This window comes from Schistocerca gregaria, chromosome 3, assembly GCF_023897955.1.
Source record: "Schistocerca gregaria isolate iqSchGreg1 chromosome 3, iqSchGreg1.2, whole genome shotgun sequence".
In the NCBI taxonomy this organism is placed as follows: Eukaryota; Metazoa; Arthropoda; class Insecta; order Orthoptera; family Acrididae; genus Schistocerca; species Schistocerca gregaria.
The window spans coordinates 409,229,494-409,251,752 of NC_064922.1; the positions used below are offsets into that span (position 1 = coordinate 409,229,494).

At 39.0% G+C, this 22,259-nt stretch overlaps 1 protein-coding gene across 1 annotated transcript in view; it reads right to left on the minus strand.

The window, feature by feature from the left end:
* The window catches only part of LOC126356208 (venom carboxylesterase-6-like), a 128,961-nt gene that overhangs the window by 55,524 nt on the left and 51,178 nt on the right, over positions 1-22,259 (minus strand). Inside the window, exons 4-5 of the mRNA XM_050007021.1 lie at positions 16,332-16,517; positions 6,685-6,875 (exon numbers count right to left, since the gene is read on the minus strand). Of these exons, the coding sequence (XP_049862978.1) occupies positions 6,685-6,875; positions 16,332-16,517 (377 nt within the window). The remainder of the gene's footprint in view (positions 1-6,684; positions 6,876-16,331; positions 16,518-22,259) is intronic.

Below are 22,259 nucleotides of genomic sequence, written 5' to 3' on the forward strand. Positions count from 1 at the left end.
AGTTAACCATACCTCCCTGGTCTCCTACGTGCCCACTTCTCTTCGAAGCTGTTCCCACGTCATGTTACAGGATGACACCGTACGCCAACCTTTACAGTCATCCTACCAGAGTCCCTTCAATGTTCTGCAACATGGGGATTCAACATGCAACTTTCTCATCATGGACACAAGCACACCCCACAGTCAGTTTCACGTCATCAGGTCAAACCTGCATTTGTGGACTCCGATTCTCTGGCATCAGGCTCTCCCAACACGACTTACAACCTAGGCCCCCCGCCATCTTTTGGATTCCTTGAATGACACGGCACAAGACACTCAGGCCCACGGTCCCTCACCATTGTCAGCCCTAGCAACTCTCCTTTTACTGGTTTCCCGGAGAGTTCAACTGACCCTCCGTGGACGGGTTTTCCAACCCATGCCACCCACACTGAGGTCGACTCTCCTACGATCACGTTTCATGCCTCAGTTCTGCCACACCACATGGAAGACGTCTCACTGGTAGTAGATAATGACCACGTACTCGTCCTTCTGATGGACTCTACCCCTCTGTTATCAGATGAGGGCCTGGAAGTAGAGGTACTACAGTGTTTTTCCCTCCCTCAACACTGCAATCCCGCCTTCCTGCACGCCTTCATCTCTCCATTCGGTGAGATTTGAATCATCTCTTCACACTTCAGTTCTTCTCCACACAAAGACACGACACTACACTCCCCCTCCGCAGGACTAATCACAAGTACTCTGTACTGCAGGGGAGGGATGCTGTGTGGCATCGATATAAACATCAATCCTCAAATGAAGACTCTCTCCAATCTTGAGTTCTTTGGATAAAAGGTTTGAAGGGATGCAGTCTTTTTATGTGGCTTCTTCTATATACACGTGTAGATGCCTGTACTTAACTATACATCTGTATCAAAATATAAAATGCAAGTGTGATTTCGGGATGGTAACCCATCACATCCCACATGTGAAATAATATGACTAATGTTGAAAACAATATAAATAAAAAAAGATTAGCAGGACTCGATCCAGTGATCCACAAATTATGGACTTCAATGCTAAGTCCATGACCGCCACCAGCTCATGCTCCGAGTCACAAAGCAGCGGTATGTCAATGATGTTTACAACTTCTCTTGTAATTTTCTCCAAATCACTTACATAGTATGCCTTACTACTTGATCATTACATTGCCCTAATGTACTCTTAACAGTGTACAAAGTTTGAAACAAATCTGTGATCCGAACGTTGTAGCCTCCCCTTGCCAGTTACTTTGAAGCCCCTTACTTTCCTCTGTGTGACTGATGCTGTTTACCATGGCAAAAATGTAGGCTTCACCAGCCTTAGTAGTTTTCCATTTTTACCTGCACCCAAAAATGATTCTTCTTCTGGCACATAACTCTCCTCCTCAACAGAGAGGCAATAGCACTCAAAACAATAGCATGGGGTAATAAAATACCTTCCTTGCATGCACCGCTTTCTGTTGTGTCAGCTTGCTTATTTCCCAGGGTCCCTACACGGTCCAGAACCCAGTAGATTTATACTCCTCTCTCTTGATGTGGTATATGAGGTGTGTTTTGTGTATTTGGATCACATTGTCGGCTGGGTGCATTTGCTGAATGGTCTGTAGAGCATGTAGAGCAGGCAAGAAGACTATTCTGTACATTGTATCTCGTGAGTTCCAGAGACTAAGATTGCATAGGGCTCTGCATCAGACTGTAAGCCTGTTTGGGATTCTCATCCAAAAAAAGACATTACCAGGGGAAACTGGTGAGCAATGACAGTATAGCTTTGCTTGGACTCATCAGTGTAAATAGATGTTAAATAACACTGCTCATCTAAAAGAAACGGTATCTTGCTTTTCTGCAAATTACATGTATTTGTTCTGCAGATGGTCACACAAGATTAAAGGCCAGAGACTGAGGGATTGAGTAGACATTACATGCATGTCACACCATGGTTAGAGGTGGTTCCCCATTCTCAGCATCAAAGCTGGGTACAGCACCTGTCTTGGCAGCTTCTATCACCAATCTAAGGCTCTCATGGTGAAAGAAGTCCAAAGTCTTTAAAGATGATAATCATACGGAATTATATACAGAGTATTGTAGTCCAGCGATGATCGAACAAAGCTCTGTAAAATAACTTGTGGGAGGATCTGTCTGCCCTCCACTATCTACTACTAAGGCACTTTAAGATGCTTGGAGCTTTTAAAGGTCTTACTTTGAGATGCTTCAAGTGTGGCAAACAGTTGAGTTTCTTTTCAAAAATGAAGACCAAGAACTTGACTGATTCCTTAAAACTAAGAGCTGTGTCCTCCAGTCCCTGCATGAATTGATTAAAAACATTTTATTTGTCATGAAGCTATCACGCAACTGTCTCATGAATCGTTACTGTGAATGTTATGTACCATTTGTAAATGTGTAGTACATTTACCAACACACATGTTGGGAATACATTGTCCCATTATCAAGTGCTTAAAGCTTCTATGCTACAAGACATTGTCGAAAGTAAAAGCCAGCGGCATACAAGCATAGTCAAACTTAAAACTCTTCCTAGAGCATCTCCTGTTGGCATGTTATACCCTTGTAAGACATGAAATGTTCTAGGAAGAGTTTTACGTTTGACAATGCACATGTGTGGCTTTTACTCTTGACAGTGCCTAACATCATAGAAGTATTGAGCACTTGATAATGGGATAATGTAGTCTCTAAACATGTTGTTGTAAATAATCATACATTTGACAACTGGTGCATGAAGTTCTTAGTATGGATGATGTACATGACTAAATCACACTTAACATTTATCAAGGGGGAAAAGGAAAAACATCTAGTGGGGGAAAAGCAAGCACATGATTTTAGCACACAATTCTAGTTGTCTTAATGTTAGTTGCACTTGTTGAGCTGTCACTTTAAGACAACATGATAAGCAAAAGATTGTAAAATCATTCACACATGGCACAGGGCTTCTGAGGGGAGGGAATTACTGCTGAGAGAGTAACATTTATCATGCTCTCCTGAGGAAGAACATTCTCCTTGGTTTGTCATAATGTAAAGGCACTGAAAACTCAATCTAAAATATCTTCTTGAAAGGAAGAATCACATTATAAATGGAAGACTACCCTGGAAGCCTTATTCATAAAACTGTTGAATGATGCTATGTCTCTATGTAATATCATAGGCCTTTGCAAAACCACCAAACACTCGTATCAAGCAGTGCCTATGCAAGAAACCTCTTATCACTGCCTACAGGGGTATTAGATTGTCAGGTGTAGCTGGTACCTACAAAAAAACACCAAAGTTGACAGAGAATTTCTAAAACCCACTAAGTAGCAGCTGATCACTTGTTCCAACGTTTTCTCTTTACAGCTGCAAACTGTAACTGGAACTACTTTGTGTGATTCTTTCTGGGTTTCAGGAGGATGATCATGATTGTTTCCCCCTCCAAGAATCAGAGTACAGTCCCTGAGACCAGATTCTATTAAAGCTTTAGGAGGACAGTCAGGTGTAGACACTCAAATATTGAAAAATATTTCTGCAAAGGCTCAGGGCTCTCTGTTTACAATGATCAAACTTTTTATAAAATTTGCAATTTTCCACCCACAGGTTTGTCAAACAAGCAGGTAGATGTACCAAGTTTTTCAAATTTAACCTCAATTTTCAAGCAGCTGTCACACTGTGTGTATCCTAGCATGAAGTATTTTGACACTAGTGGCAAAGTATGAAGTGCAATGCAGGATATAAACTTCAAATCTTTGAAATCTGCTCCAGTTGCTTGATATCTCAAAGTTGTAGTTAATAGTCTGATAGACTATTGTTTGACAATAATATGCTTAATAAGTCAAACATATCTGTCAATATTTTCTCTCAAACCCACTGAATCCAGTGTTTTTTAAAATACATCAAACAGAACAGCACACTGCCAAATTATTTGACAAACATATGAAATTTGGGAAATTGTTTGTCTATGGGAGCCCTAACTCATTTGCCTGCACATAGATCTCTCTGTATATTGAAACAGTATTTACCTCTAACATATTAAATCAACAGTGTCCTGTGTAAACCTGTCAACCGACGAACAGCTGAAATACTGGAACCACAGTAAAATCCCCGAGGTCTCTGCCTGTTCCATATATGCTTCTTACTCAACAGTCATTTTACGAACTCTGCTAGTTTTAAGTATCTTCCAGTATTTATTAGCTTTCTGTCTCTTTTACACTGACGTCTCCTCCTCTATTGGCACAAAGAAACATGAATATGTTTGTGTGCCAAAATTTTTTGGGAAAATTTTTAAAGCTGCTGAAGAAGGTAGAATGAGGCAGCTGGTAGCCCAGTTTTCAGAGTCTTTTAAACAGGAGCTTATATTTTTTGAGAGAAAATTTTGCACTGGCCGTATGAATGATTTTTATTAAATCTGTGACCGGTTTCACACCACTTATCAGTGCATCCTCGGGCAATCTGTACAAAAAATAATATAGTAAGAGCTCATATAAACTATTTGGTCCCCCAATTCTGAGGTGTAAATTAAAACTTTTAAATAGCCAGTTTTTTGAATGAAGCAAGAAAGTACTCAGATATACTATTTATAACATAGTAACATTGAACATCGCACTGTAGCCACTCCCTACCATTCACATCCAATATACTGTCATCTGGTGAAAGTGGTAGTTAAAATTTAGAAATCTTTTTTTAAAATTTAAGGAGCACTTCAGCGAGCCAGGCTCAAAATTGGCCATAGGTGCGCATTTGCGGGAAACGGGTCTCCGTATCACCGGTATCGAGAACACTTGGAAAGTAAGGGCAACACACTCAGTGTTTCGGAAGAGGTTGAAATCTTCAGAGTTCTGAAGAAATCCCTCGCTCCTCACTTAATGCCCAGACTGATGTGGGGCACAAGGGTCTTTTATAGAAAATGTATGTGAGTACTTTCTTGTTTCGTTCAAGAAACTGGCTATTTAAAAGTTTAATTTACACCTAAGAATTGGGGGGGGGGGGGGGTCAAATAATTCACATGCGCTCTTATTATATTATTTTTTGTACAGATTGCCTGAGGATGCACCAATAAGTGGTGTGAAATTGGTCACAGATTTAATAAAAATCATTCATACAGCCAGTGCAGAATTTTCTTTGAAAAAATGTTGAAGCTTGGATGTGGTTGTCCGCCCTACAGAACATGTCAGGAGCTTATATGCCTTTTTTTATCTCCGATAGCAGTGTTTTTCTGCTGTTTTCCTTCTCTGCCCTGCCACAACAGGGCATGTCACCCATATAAAAAGAACTTTATGGTTCCGTAAACTTTTGATAGCTTATTACATGAAATTGAAATAACTCAAAACTAATTTTACACCTCAGAATGAATTTCAAGTCCACAAAAATTTTGCATGTGCCTCAGTAGTACATGAGATTCCCACAACCCTTCTGATGATAAATGAGACACTTCGTAGCATGTCCCTCCATATTATGTCACTTTATAGACTATATTTTCTCCTCACATCAGATTTTGTGTGTGTGTTTTTACATGAGCAGGTACGGTAACTTTGAACTACTGTATCTAGGAAACAGATAAAGCTATCAAGAAATGTTCAAGGTTGTTCAAGATCAGGATCTTAGGAATATAGTATAGAAATTACAGTCATTTCCTGTGCATAGCTGTCTTGGAATCTGGGGATCAGTTTTTGTACCCAACAACCATGTTTTTGGGGTGTTTCTCAATAACAGATAGAGATTTTTGAAAACAGGAAGATGACATTTCTCGATAAATGCCTAGATAATATAATGTTCAAATCTGAGCTATTTACTGCAGTTATTTATTATTTACATTTTGTCTCACACCAGGTTTTACATGCTTATTTTGCATGTATGTGTAAAGTAACTTTGAACCTCTGTATCTTGGAAACAATAAAGATATCAATATAAATTTCAGCTATTTGCTGTACATAGCCATTTTCGATTCCACAGCTTGGTTTTGGTATGAAAAATATGATACTTTTTTTGGCTTGGGGAGGTCTAAGAAAACATCCACGAACTAACAATGCCTCCAAAAGCCCCTTAAGGCCCTTCATAGACCACATCAAATGCGAAAAAAACTAACCTATTTGCTTCATTTCCTTAAGCAGCAGGAAGTGTGTAATGTTCATACTTTGACCCTGTACTGTAGCACAGTGACACTAAGATGAGCATTCTGTTGACTATACAAGTGGTTCCTAGTCCAAGAGTTATCCAAAACACTTTAACCTTGAACTATGAATAGAATACAAGGCACGAGTGCGGAAGAATCCCATTTTTATGCACTGTGTTTTGGAACATATTAGGTAGTGCATCCTGTTGCATGCGTACCAACAGCTGGTACAATATTTGATATGGGCATTACACAGTGCTAATTATTTATGGATACTCTGTAGTATTAACAAGTTTTGACAGCACCTGAAAGTTTACAGATTAAAGTAACCAGTGCAAGTATATATCAACGTGCTGACATGATACAAGCACTACAAACTATATTGTGACAACATGAAAAATATCAGAGAATATATAGCCCAAAGTTCTAAGACTTGAAATGACTTCTGCATGTATACACATGCTGCTTCATTCAGAAGAACAAGGGTCCCTATAATTAACACTCATAGTTTGCTCTAATAAACCCAAATACCACTCACTGTTTATTACAAAGATCTAAAATAATGTGTGTCCTTACCAGAAACTGTCTATCGGCTTCAATAATAACTCTCCCTTCTTTTTTTCTAAGACACTGCACAAGTTCAGCAGTTGATGTCCAAGAGCAGCCAACCAAGGATCCCAGTTTATTGGCATACAGTGTGGGTTCCTGAGATGAAGCCCATGGACATAAAGCAGTGCCACTCTGAGAAATAGCAGCATGAAAGAGACCTTGTAGTAGTAAAAAAAGGACTACATGTTATGCAACTGTAAACAAATAAATATACAAGGGAATATACTAAACTGACTAATAAAGATGTTCTAATACTTGACAGCATTAACTACAAAGAAAGCAACTGAATGTAAAGTTGTCACTAACACCCAGCTTATACAAAATAAATTTACGATGGCAGGATTATCAGAGGATGCACATTTCGTGATTAGACCTTGTGCTACAGTGTGCATAGAAAAATCAACTCTAGCAAACTTCTATCGCCACACCTTTCAGTACATGACTAATACTGAAAATGAGTTTTTTTTAGAATTTCTAACACACAAGTCATCAGAAGTTTACATGAGCCCAAAAGTTACACTGTGAATGCACAAGAATAAATTAATTAATGGTAAAGTTCCATCCAAAGTGTTGTACCTGCTTCTAAAACTATTAGTTAAACAATGGAAAGTTCAGGATGGACTAATGACATATTCTGTACTTCTATTATAACTGAGTCATTCAATCATACGAATATACATATGTACATATTTATAGGTACGCAATGTGGTATTTAAGAGCTGATACGTCTCTATGTTTTCTTATGGGTGGTGGAAGGGACAACTTGCAACATGGGACAGGCACTGTGCATGCTATTAGAGGACATCAAACAAGAAAAGCTTCTAGAAGGCTCATGTACAACTGTTATAGAATAATAAGCATCCAGAAACACTATGGCAATTACATTTGTCTATAGTTTATGTTTAGTGTTAACAAAAAATTTAAATGTTACATTAAATCAAATTGGAACATTCAGGATTGAATGTAACAATATTATGAAAAGGAACTTGCTACTTGCCATATAGTAGAGATGCTGAGTCGCAGATAGGCACAACAAAAAGAATGTCACAAATAAAGCTTTTGGCCAGTAAGAACTTTATCAAAAATAGACCTCCATACCGTGTACGCGTGCATGCACACTCTGTAGTGATTCGAGAATTTCCACGTAAATTCTGGAACCACTCAACCTTCTGCCACCTCAAACATGCGATGTTTTAAAGATAAGTGTGAGAGCGCCTATTTACTGTACAACACAGGACTGTATGTGCAGGATTAACATTTGTCATGGAAGGACAGGAGCTGCGTCAGACGAGCAGCACCGACAAGTGTTTGCTAGTTGCGCCTTGGAAGCTGTATTTAAAGGACAAGTAGTGTTTGTGTAATATTCCATGGTTTATGGTATTGTGATAATTGTTAAAGAGACAGATGCATCATGGATTGAATAGAGACTTTTACTTATTTCATGTATGGGACTCCCTAGAGGCGAGACATGTTAATAATTTGTGGTGGTTATTAAACCAACCGTGATATAAATGCATATTAATAGAGTCTAATGTTTGATGACTCAGCTAGCTTAACAGAGTTTAAACGTTTAAACGTGTTGAAGTGAAAATATACCATGATTGAACTGAAAGTTTTCTACAAGTACCCAACTATTTCAAAAGTGGAGTCTTTTTAAATTCCTACAACCAATGATAGTCTTCGGAGAAGTAGTTTCTGGGAGATCGACATAGCTGATTATCCAGAGAAGAGGATCAGCTAGACCAATCATGTAAGTCAACTGATGAGAGATAGGTGTGAATTGTGAATGCAATCCAGTTTCGCACTGCTCCTTGTGTCGTCAAAACATTAGAATGTGGCGACCTAAGTGACAGGACTCTAAGAAAAGGGGAATTTTAAGATGGAAATGGGAAGATGATATTCTGAGTTGCCATAGCAACCAGGCATAACAAGATAAGAGAACTGTTTCAAGTAATTGGGTTGAGTCCAAGAAACCAAATGGAAGAGAGTTGTGAATGCAACACAGTAATGGTGTCAAAGGAACAGAGAGCAGACCTTAACATTTTAGACTAAGAAGAGTTACACCGAGAATACTTCAGCTAAGATGATTTGGTGTGGAGAGTCCACAGCTCTCACACACATCGTAACAAACACCGCCATAGTAACAAGCGTCACATCCGACGATGCCGACAACAGTGCTGCTCACCGTGGCTGACTCCACTTCCGTTCGCCGACGCTGATGCTGAAACCAACATTCAACGCCACTGGTGCCAGTGCTGGTCACCAGCGCTGAATACCCATCCACTCACCAATGCAACTAGAACTCTATGCCGGGTAAGCGGAAAACAATAATTGTTGAAGTATGAAGTTGAAGGAACTGTTGAAATAGACTAATATTTTAGTCATTCTAAGTAGAGTAGAATTTTTTAATGCCCACAAGGTCTAAAATGTGTACAGTTATGGATCAAGAATAGCAACTAGGAGAAACTTCAGAACCATCCACGGCTATTAAAGTGAGTAGTGAAATGCCAGGCTGGTCTGAAGTAGTGAATTTAGTCAAAGCTCAAAATGCCCAAATTACTACGTTACATAAAAATTTAGAAGCACAGAGTGCAGTTGTAAATACTCAAAATCTTAAGTTAGATTCAGTACATACTCAGTTGAATGCTAAGTTGGATAACCAGAAGGCAGATTCAGCAACTTCAAGTGAAAAGCTCGATGCATAGGGTGCTAATTTAAGTAGAGAAATAAACACAGTGAATACTCAAAAAAAAAAAAAAAAAAAAAAAAAAAAAAAAAAAAAAAAAAAAAAAAAAAAAAAAAAATAAAACTTTAGGATTGTTAAGTGCAAAAGTAGATGAACAAAATAAGGAATTTATCCAGTTGCATGAAGGCATGGGAAACTTAAGAACTGAATTTGACATTTTAACTACTAAAGTGGAAAATTTTAAAACAGATTTGAAAGGTGAATTTACTAGTTCTTTAAGTAGTCAAGTCAATCAGCTGTTCACTGACTTTAATCACACACACTAACAATTTCCAAGATTTAGCAAAGAAGTTAGAATTCAATATTGAAGATAAATGTAATAGTGTAGAGTCTGAATTTAGCAAAAAATTAGGATCATTTCAGAGTGTATGTAATGTTACATTTGATGCTGTAAAACAAAAATTACATACTTTAAAGGAAAGTGTTGAGAAGCAGGACAAACTAATTCCTATAGCCCAACTGAAAATTGCAGGCGTTAACACTCTAGATGATAACGCGGAAAGAAATTTTAAATAGAAACTAGCCACTTCAGACATAATAAATATCAGTAATCCAGAGGAACAGGTAGAAGAGATGATAGATAGAAAATTTGCCGCAAGAGTAACCTCCGACAACGTGTCTCAGATTTTATATTCCAAACTTAGTAACACTAAGGGAAATGTAGATGAACTATGGAAAGAATTCAAACTTATACAGGACAAAGTGAAAAATAGGGTGACTTCTCCTAACATAGTATTAACTAGTGAAGTAATGGCAGATTTACAATGGGGATCAAATTCAGGGTTATCTAGGCAGATTCCTAAGTTTAAGCCAGATGGGGAAGTACACCCTACTCATTTTTTGAGAAGGTTCAATCAAGCCTTGGAAAGGTTAAAAAAAGGACTGAATTTGTGCTGGGGTATCTTTTAGGAGAAGTCTCAGAGTGGAGCACAGTAAGCATTGAAAACTTTTCGTCTTGGGCAGACTTCCAGAAGAAGTTTAAGGAGAAGTATTGGTAAGCAAGTGCCCAAGAAAAACTAATATCCGATTTGTGGGACCCAAAGTATTACAACAGTATGTGGGGTACAATGCAAAAGTATTTCGACTGGCATTTAACGAGAGTGAAGTATTTAGGTAAGCCCACTGAGGAAGAAGGGTTGGTCCGAATTTTAATAAGACACTTACCCATCTACTCTAAGAAAGATATATTATGTAGTGGATGGAAAACCATAGAAGAATTATTGTCCTTTGTAGACGCACTTGATACCTTAAACAAAGACTGCAAAGAGAAGTGCTGGTTTGCACTTGCTCAAGTGAACCATGAACCATGGACCTTGCCATTGGTGGGGACTCAGCAATACAGATAGCCATACTGTAGGTGCAACCACAACGGAGGGGTATCTGTTGAGAGGCCAGACAAACTTGTGGTTCCTGAACAGGGGCAGCAGCCTTTTCAGTAGTTGCAGGGGCAACAGTCTGGATGATTGACTGATCTGGCCTTGTAACACTAACCAAAACGGCCTTGCTGTGATGGTACTGCGAACGGCTGAAAGCAAGGGGAAACTACAGCCGTAACTTTTCCCGAGGGCATGCAGCTTTACTGTATGGTTAAATTATGATGGCGTCCTCTTGGGTAAAATATCCCCCTTTCAGATCTCCGGGTGGGGTCTACTCAGGAGGACGTCATTATCAGGAGAAAGAAAACTGGTGTTCTTCCGATCGGAGCATGGAATGTCAGATCCCTTAATCGAGCAGGTAGGTTAGAAAACTTAAAACAAGAAATGGATAGGTTACAGTTATAGTGGGAATTAGTGAAGTTCGGTGGCACGAGAAACAAGACTTTTGGTCAGGTGAATATAGGGTTATAAATACAAAATCAAATAGGGCTAATACAGGAGTAGGTTTAATAATGAATAACAAAATAGGAGTGTGGGTAAGCTACTACAAACAGCATAGTGAATGCATTATTGTGGCCAAAATAGACACGAAGCCCGCGCCTACTACAGTAGTACAAGTTTATATGCCAACTAGCTCTGCAGATGATGAAGAAATTGATGAAACGTATCATGAAATAAAAGAAATTATTCAGAGAGTGAAGGGAGACGAAAACTTAATAGTCATGGGTGACTGGAATTCGGTAGTAGGAAAAGGGAGAGAAGGAAACGTAGTAGGTGAATTTGGATTTGGGGAAAGAAATGAAAGAGGAAGCCGCCTGGTAGAATTTTGCACAGAGCATAACTTAATCATAGCTAACACTTGGTTCAAGAATCATAAAAGAAGGTTGTATACATGGAACAATCCTGGAGATACTAGAAGGTATCAGATTATATAATGGTAAGACAGAGATCTAGGAACCAGGTCTTAAATTGTAAGACATTTCCAGGAGCAGATGTGGACTGACCACAATCTGTTGGTTATGAACTGTAGATTAAAACTGAAGAAACTGCAAAAAGGTGGGAAATTAGGGAGATGGGACCTGGATAAACTGATAAAACCAGAGGTTATACAGGGTTTCAGGGAGAGCATAAGGGAACAATTGACAGAAATGGGAGGGGGGGGGGGGGGGGGGGAAGATATACAGTAGAAGAAGAATGGGTAGCTCTGAGGGATGAAGTAGTGAAGGCAGCAGAGGATCAAGTAGGTCAAAAGACGAGGGCTAGTAGAAATCCTTGGGTAACAGAAGATATATTGAATTTGATTGATCAAAGGAGAAAATATAAAAATGCAATAAATGAAACAGGGAAAAAGGAATACAAACGTCTCAAAAATGAGATCGACAGGAAGTGCAAAATGGCTAAGCAGGGATGGCTAGAGGACAAATTTAAAGATGTAGAGGTTTATCTCACTAGGGGTAAGATAGATACTGCCTACAGAATAATTAAAGAGACCTTTGGAGAAAAGAGAACCACTTGTATGAATATCGAGGGCTCAGATGGAATCCCAGTTCTAAACAAAGAAGGGAAAGCAGAAAGGTGGAAGGAGTATATAGAGGGTCTATACAAGGGCAACGTACTTGAGGACAATATTCTTGAAATAGAAGAGAATGTAGATGAAGACAAAATGGGAGATACAATACTGCGTGAAGAGTTTGACAGACCACTGAAAGACCTGAGTCGAAACAAGGCCCCGAGAGTAGACAATATTCCTTTAGAACTACTGACGGCCTTGGGAGAACCAGTCCTGACAAAACTCTACCATCTGGTGAGCAAGGTGTACGAGACAGGCGAAATACCCTCAGACTTCAAGAAGAATATAATAATTCCAACCCAAAGAAACCAGGTGCTGACAGATGTGAAAATTACTGAACAATCATTTTAATAAGCCACAGCTGCAAAATACTAACGAGAATTCTTTACAGACGAATGGAAAAGCTAGTAGAAGCCAACCTTGGGGAAGATCAGTTTGGATTCCGTAGAAATATTGGAACACGTGAGGCAATACTGACCCTACAACTTACCTTAGAAGAAAGGTTAAAGAAAGGCAAACCTACATTTATAGCATTTGTAGACTTCGAAAGCTTCTTGAAAATGTTGACTGGAATACTCTCTTTCATATTCTAAAGATGGCAGGGGTAAAATACAGGGAGCAAAAGGCTATTTACAATTTGTACAGAAACCAGATGGCAGTTACAAGAGTCGAGGGGCATGACAGGGAAGCAGTGGTTGGGAAGGGAGTGAGACAGGGTTGTAGCCTCTCCCCTGGTTTTATGAAGCTTTCCATGCTACTTTATCCTGTGCAAGCTTCTTCATCTCCCAGTACCTACTGCAGCCTACATCCTTCTGAACCTGCTTGGTGTATTCATCTCTTGGTCTCCCTCTACAATTTTTACCCTCCAATACTAAATTGGTGATCCCTTGATGCCTCAGAACATGTCCTACCAACCGATCCCTTCTTTTAGTCAAGTTGTGCCACAAATTTCTATTGTCCCCAATCCTATTCAATACCTCCTGATTAGTTATGTGAACTACCCATCTAATCTTCAGCATTCTTCTGTAGCACCACATTTCAAAAGCTTCTATTCTCTTCTTGTCCGAACTATTTATCGTCCATGTCTCACTTCCATACAAATACTTTCAGAAACGACTTCCTGACACTTAAATCTATAATCGATGTTAACAAATTTCTCTTCTTCAGAAATGCTTTCCTTGTCATTGCCAGTCGACATTTTATATCCTCTCTACTTCGACCATCATTAGTTAATTTGCTCCCCAAATAGCAAAACTCATTTACTACTTTAAGTGTCTCATTTCCTAATCTAATTTCCTCAGCATCACCAGACTTAATCAGACTACATTCCATTATCCTTGTTTTGCTTTTGTTGATGTTCATCTTATATCCTCCTTTCAAGACGCTATACATTCCGTTCAACTGCTCTTCCAAGTCCTTTGCTGTCTCTGACAGAATTACATTGTCATCGGCAAACCTCAAAGTTTTTATTTCTTCTCCTGGATTTTAATACCTACTCCGAATTTTTCTTTTGTTTCCTTCACTGCTTGCTCAATATACAGATTGAATAACATCGGGGAGAGGCTACAACCCTGTCTTACTCCCTTCCCAACCACTGCTTCCCTTTCATGTCCCTCGACTCTTATAACTGCCATCTGGTTTCTGTACAAATTGTAAATAGCCTTTCGCTACCTGTATTTTACCCCTGCCAACTTTAGAATTTGAAAGAGAGTATTCCAGTCAACATTGTCAAAAGCTTTTTCTAAGTCTACAAATGCTAAAAACGTAGGTTTGCTTTCCTTAATCTAGCTTCTAAGACAAGTCTTAGGGTCAGTATTGCCTCACGTGTTCCAATATTTCTGTGGAATATCAACTGATCTTCCCCAAGGTCGGTTTCTACTAGTTTTTCCACTCGTCTGTAAAAAATTTGCGTTAGTATTTTGCAGCTGTGACTTATTAAACTGATAGTTTGGTAATTTTCACATCTGTCAACACCTGCTTTCTTTGGGATTGGAATTATTATATTCTTCTTGAAGTCTGGGGGTATTTCGCCTGTCTCCTACATGTTGCTCACCAAATGGTTGAGTTTTGTCAGGACTGGCTCTCCCAAGGCCATCAGTAGTTCCAATGGAATGTTGTCTACTCCGGGGGCCTTGTTTCGACTCAGGTCTTTCAGTGCTCTGTCAAACTCTTCACGCAGTATAGTATCTCCCATTTCATCTTCATCTACATCCTCTTCCATTTTCATAATATTGTCCTCGAGTACATCGCCCTTGTATAGACCCTCTATATACTCCTTCCACCTTTCTGCTTTCCCTCCTTTGCTTAGAACTGGGTTTCCATCTGAGCCCTTGATGTTCATACAAGTGGTTCTATTATCTCCAAAGGTCTCTAATTTTCCTGTAGGCAGTATCTACCTTACCCCTAGTGAGATAAGCCTCTACATCTTTACATTTGTTCTCTAGCCATCCCTGCTTAGCCATTTTGCACTTCCTGTCGATCTCATTTTTGAGATGTCAGTACTCCTTTTTGCCTGCTTCATTTATTGCATTTTTATATTTTCTCCTTTGATCAATCAAATTCAATATATCTTCTGTTACCCAAGGATTTCTATTAGCCCTCGTCTTTTGACCTACTTGATCCTCTGCTGCCTTCACTACTTCATCCCTCAATGCTACCCATTCTTCTTCCACCGGATTTCTTTCCCCCATTCCTGTCAATTGCTCCCTTATGCTCTCCCTGAAACTCTGTACACCCTCTGGTTCTTTTAGTTTATCTGGGTCCCATCTCCTTCAATTCCCACCTTTTTGCAGTTTCTTTAGTTTTAATCTACAGGTCATAACCAATAGATTGTTGTCAGAGTCCACATCTGCCCCTGGAAGTGTCTTACAATATAAAACCTGGTTCCTAAATCTCTGTCTTACCATTATATAATCTATCAGAAACCTGTCAGTATCTCCAGGCTTCTTCCATGTATACAGCCTTCTTTTATGATTCTTGAAGCAAGTGTTAGCTATGATTAAGTTGTGTTCTTTAAAAATTCTACCAGGCAGCTTCCTCTTTCATTTCTTAGCCCCAGTCCATATTCACCTACTACATTTCCTTCTCTCCCTTTTGCTACTACCGAATTCCAGTCACCCATGACTATTAAATTTTCGTCACCCTTCACTATCTGAATAATTTCTTTTATTTGATCATACATTTCTTCGTCATCTGCACACCTAGTTGGCATATAATCTTTCATCATAATGTTTGACAAAAACCCAAACTAACATTCCAGAAAATTAAAGACAAATAAACAAAACTATTTCTCTTGGAGCTGTTTAACTTTCAGTACATGGATACCTCAAACACAAATATTATCTTATAGTCATTAACGAATATTCATGCATTAAAACTTTCAGTAAGATGGGTGGAAGACCGGTTTTTATCACTGGGGTGACAAATCTAAGATTCTCACAGTATTTGTAACAATGCTTGGAGAATAGAACAGACTTACAAGTCGAACATTTTTACTTCCTCGCAAACTGAATGCAATAGGGTAAAGCCACTGAAATATTTATTTCTTCACTACATTAAAGGCAACATTGTTCACTTTTCTGTGCCAAAATTTCACATTTATTGCATATTGACAATGACTGCTGTAATTACAAACTAAACGAACACAATGTTTTAGCACTAGTAAAAGAAGCTTTCATCAGTTTATAATGAGACCAATGGCACAGAGATGATGCTGCTAACCAAGAAATAAATTCAGATACTGAACATTGCTATTGTTTCTGAAACAACACTACTCCATCACTCCTTTCACTCACAAGAAACTGCACTTTTGAGAACTGAAGTGGAAGGTATTTTTTCTTACCTCTATTTAGATTTATTAAATCTGTCACAATTCCATGTATTGATTATTGTGATACTGCAATGTATGTATGCATGTATGTACCTTTACTCAGTGATGATAGCATGTGGTAATGGACACTTGCACCACCAGCATCATGACCAAATATCGTAACACTGTTACTGTCACCACCAAAGTATTCAATATTCTGCTGGATCCACTTTAATGCTGCAACTTGGTCTTTTAGCCCATAATTTCCGGGTGATGCACTGTCTCCTGTGCTGAAGAAACCTGTAATGAAACAAGGTTTGAAAAGTAATAAAAAAACTGCTTTATTGGACGTTTTCCATTTTCCATTCCTGTAAAAATTGTGTAAGAAAGTATACAAATGTAAGTGGAAAATTCTCTTAGACAGCGTTAAGGACGATACAGTTTGCTGTACATCTGATTATACGATAAGCAGACACCGATTAATATTCAAAATCAGTTATGATTGAGGTAGAACTATAAAAGGATCCAACTTTCCTTCATGCTTTGAGATTATTTGCTAAAAAATAGAAAGAAAACTAAGAGGAAAATGAAAGATTTCATGAGGAAACCATATCATTGGGTGGGTGGGAGGTGGGGAGGGGGGAGGTGGGGAGGGGGGGAGGGAGCTACTCTACATGTAAATGTAGGTTTGAAAACTGAATCATAAAGTTTTTGGTATATATCTCTTTTCGAAACTTCCTATATAAAAAAGGGGTTGTTTAAATTGCAGCTATGAATTTTAATCAACATGACATTTGATGTTGCCATGATTAATGCACAGATTGGAATAGTAGGTATCTTGTCTTCCAGAGCCACATATTCTCCCAGTAAGCATTACAATTGCTGTTTCTAAGAACTTTATTCACCCAAGCTTTTTATGGTATTAGCCCCTGGTAGAAAATAAGAGAAAGCAAGTAGTTTATGTACATTTAATTCACGTTGTAGGAGACTCAATAAATGAATTCTATGATTATAGATAGGGAAGTACTAATTTCATGGTATTAACTTTATCCCAACATCAGTCCTTTTGTATTTTATCTTTGAAGCCACCTAGACAACGGGTATATGTACTAGACACACCTAACACACAAGCACTATCAGAATGATAAGGCAACTTGCAGAAGCATTTGACACTAGCCAAAAGTATTTAAAAGTCACAATAGTACACAGTATAACAAGTCTATTGCAAGGCTCTCCACAACAGAGAGTAAATGCCAAGGTATAACCATCATCACCCACCAACAGTAACCTGCTCCTGGTAGCTACTTGGCCACCATGCAGAGTCGGAGAGGTCGACTAGCAGAGACTTTCACAGTGTGGTTGCGAAGGCTTAATGGAAGATACTGCAGCAGAATATGAAAAATGGCTGATGATGAAATAACAGAAGTGACAATGGAAAAAATTCACCACCACTTTGTCAATAGACACACGATCAAAATTACCAGTTGTAATTGTACGTATAAATGAGTATTAGCAGCAATCCATATCAAAATTAAAAACATACAGATCCACTGAGCTACATTTACAAATGAGGTGTCAGGCAATTGGTAAGAGGTCCGTTATCATCACTAGTAACAGTTCTGCACAGTTCAATGGCCAAGAACAAGTATTTCAATTGGACACTACTTCGGCGACTTGCATGTCCCTAACTCACCTCAGTTTTCCAACTGTGGAAAGGAGACCTATGAATATCGATGCAAATAATACCGTCATTTCAGATGACTCCTCACATCACTAAAATGTAAAGGCTAGGTTAAAACACAGACTGAAAAATCTGAAATGTGACTGGGATTTGATCCTGCGACCTCCCAGCTTCCAGGTACATACATGTTTATTGCTAGGCCACCAGCCCCGAGTTATTATCTCTGAGCATCTAATATCAGATACACAGACACAATTGATGACACACTGTAATTTAAATAATTATGATCACATGTATTTGCAAGAATTGCGAGCCCACCACATCTACACATTTCATGAACACAGTATCATGTACACTTGTCCAAACCTTACTCCCTAACATATTATATGATGAGATTTAAGATTTATTAATTGGTTAAATGATGATTTATATATTTGGACATCAATAAAGATTCTTATCATTCAAACATGATGCAAACATTTGTGGAAGGAGTGCAAAGAGACACTTCAGATAAGCAGCCCATATTAATTCCTAGTTAATTATTTAATCAATTTTTGTTTTATTTTATGTGATACACACATGTGATATAATTTGTGATTTTATAGACATTCATGAACCAATAGACTTTGAAAGAACTGTGAACTCGGCAAATGGCGAGGGAAGAGAGGCGCTCATCTCGACATACTGATTGTACACTGAAGAGCCGAAGAAGCTGGTACACCTGCCTAATATCGTGTAAGGCACCCACGAGCACACGGAAGTATCGCAACACGATGTGTTACCGACTCTACTACTGACTGTAGTAGTGCTGGAGTGAAATGACACTACGAATCCGGCACAGCTGTTCCGTAAGGGTATGAGCAGGTGGAAATTTTTTCTGAACAACATGTTGCAAGGCATCCCAGATAAGATTTATAATGTTCACGTCTAGGGAGTCTGGTGGCCAGTGAAAGTGTTTAAACTCAGAAGAGTACTCCTGGAGCAACTCTATACCAAATGTGGGCATGTGGGGCATCACATTGTCCTGCTGGAATTGTCCAAGTCCGTCAGAATGGACACTGGACATGAATGGATGCAGGTGATCAGACAGGATGCTTATGTATGTGTCACCTGTCAGAGTTGTATCTAGATGTATCAGGGGCCACTCCAACTGCACATGCCCCACTCCCATTACTGAGCCTCCACCAGCTTGAACAGTCCCCTGCTGACATGCAGGGTCCATGGATTCACATCCATCGCTTGATACAATTTGAAACAAGACTAATCTGACCAGGCAACATGTTTCTAATCATCAACAGTCCAATGTTGGTGTTGATGGGCCCAAACGAGGTGAAAAGGGTTGTGTCATGCAGCCATCAAGGGTACACGAGTGGGCATTCGTCTCCAAAAGCCCATATTGATGATGTTCTGTTGAATGGTTCACACACTGACACTTGTTGATGGTCCAGCACTGAAATTACAGCAATGTGTGGAAGGATTGCACTTCTGTCATTGATCGATTTTCTTCAGTCGTCATTAGTCCCGTTCTTGCAGGATCTTTTTCCGGCCACAGCAATGTCTGAGTTTTTATGTTTTACTGTGTTCCTGATATTCCCGGTATACTCGTGAAATGGTCATATGGGAAAAACCCCACTTCATTGCTACCTTGGAGATGCTGTGTCCCATCGCTCATGCGCCGACTACAACACCACATTCAAAATCACTTAAATCTTGATAACCTGACATTGTAGCACCAGTAACCGATCTAACAACTGCACCAGGCTTGTCTTATATACATGCTGCTGACCACAGCACCAAAATCTGCCTGTTTACATGTCTCTATATTTGAATAAGCATGCCTATATCAGTTTCTTTGGCACTTCAATTTAAAAAGGGAAATTGATAGGCTGAAGTAAGATATAGTGGGAATTAGTGAAGTTTGGTGGCAGGAGGAACAAGACTTTTGGTCAGGTGAATACAGAGTTATAAATACAAAATCAAATAGGGCTAATGCAGGAGTAGGTTTAATAATGAATAAAAAAAATAGGAGTGCAAGTAAGCTACTACCAACAGCATAGTGAACACAGTATTGTGGCCAAGATAGACACAAAGCCCATGCCTACTACAGTAGTACAAGTTTATATGCCAACTAGCTCTGCAGATGATGATGAAATTGAAGAAATGTATTATGAGATAAAACAAACTATTCAAGTAGTGAAGGGAGATGAAAATTTAACAGTCATGGGTGACGAATTCGAGAATAGGGAAAGAAAGAGAAGGAAAGATAGTGGGTGAATATGGATTGGGGGACAGAAATTAAAGAGGACGCCATCTGGTAGAATTTTGCACAGAGCATAACATAATCATAGCCAACACTTGGTTCAAGAATCATAAAAGAAGGTTGTATACGTGGAACAATCCTGAGATACTAGAAGGTATCAGATTATATAATGGTAAGACAGAGATCTAGGAACCAGGTCTTAAATTGTAAGACATTTCCAGGAGCAGATGTGGACTGACCACAATCTGTTGGTTATGAACTGTAGATTAAAACTGAAGAAACTGCAAAAAGGTGGGAAATTAGGGAGATGGGACCTGGATAAACTGATAAAACCAGAGGTTATACAGGGTTTCAGGGAGAGCATAAGGGAACAATTGACAGAAATGGGAGGGGGGGGGGGGGGGGGGGGGAAGATATACAGTAGAAGAAGAATGGGTAGCTCTGAGGGATGAAGTAGTGAAGGCAGCAGAGGATCAAGTAGGTCAAAAGACGAGGGCTAGTAGAAATCCTTGGGTAACAGAAGATATATTGAATTTGATTGATCAAAGGAGAAAATATAAAAATGCAATAAATGAAACAGGGAAAAAGGAATACAAACGTCTCAAAAATGAGATCGACAGGAAGTGCAAAATGGCTAAGCAGGGATGGCTAGAGGACAAATGTAATGATGTAGAGGCTTATCTCACTAGGGGTAAGATAGATACTGCCTACAGGAAAATTAAAGAGACCTTTGGAGATAAGAGAACCACCTGTATGAACATCAAGAGCTCAGATGGAAACCCAGTTCTAAACAAAGAAGGGAAAGCAGAAAGGTGGAAAGAGTATATAGAGGGTCTATACAAGGGCAACGTACTTGAGGACAACATTCTGGAAATAGAAGAGAATGTAGATGAAGACAAAATGAGAGATACAAGACTGTGTGAAGAGTTTGACAGAGCACTGAAAGACGTGAGTCGAAACAAGGCCCCGGGAGTAGACAACATTCCTTTAGAACTACTGACAGCCTTGGGAGAACGAGTCCTGACAAAACTCTACCATCTGGTGAGTAAGATGTATGAGACAGGCGAAATGCCCTCAGACTTCAAGAAGAATATAATAATTCCAACCCAAAGAAACCAGGTGCTGACAGATGTGAAAATTACTGAACAATCAGTTTAATAAGCCACAGCTGCAAAATACTAACGAGAATTCTTTACAGATGAATGGAAAAGCTAGTAGAAGCCAACCTTGGGGAAGATCAGTTAGGATTCTGTAGAAATATTGGAACACGTGAGGCAATACTGACCCTACAACTTACCTTAGAAGAAAGGTTAAGGACAGGCAAACCTACATTTATAGCATTTGTAGACTTCGATAGCTTTTGACAATGTTGACTGGAATACTCTCTTTCATATTCTAAAGGTGGCAGGGGTAAAATACAGGGAGCAAAAGGCTATTTACAATTTGTACAGAAACCAGGTGGCAGTTACAAGAGTCGATGCGCATGAAAGGGAAGTAGCGGTTGGGGAGTGAGTGAGACAGGGTTGTAGCCTGTCCCCGATGTTACTCAATCTGTATATTGAGCAAGCAGTAAAGGAAACAAAAGAAAAATTTGGAATAGGTATTAAAATCCATGGAGAAGAAATAAAAACTTTCAGGTTCGCCGATGACATTGTAATTCTGTCAGAGACAGCAAAGGACTTGGAAGTGCAGTTGAACGGAATGGACAGTGTCTTGAAAGGAGGATATAAGATGAACATCAACAAAAGCAAAATGAGGATAATGGAATGTAGTCGGATTAAGTCGGGTGATGCTGAGGGAATTAGATTAGGAAATCAGACACAAAGTAGTAAAGGAGTTTTGCTATTTGGGGAGCAAAATTACTGATGATGGTCGAAGTAGAGAAGATATAAAATGTAGACTGGCAATGATAAGGAAAGCGTTTCTGAAGAAGAGAAATTTGTTAACATCGAGTATAGATTTAAGTGCCAGGAAGTCATTTCTGAAAGTATTTGTATGGAGTGTAGCCATGTATGGAAGTGAAACATGGACAATAAATAGTTTGGACAAGAAGAGAATAGCTTTCAAAATGTGGTGCTACAGAAGAATGCTGAAGATTAGA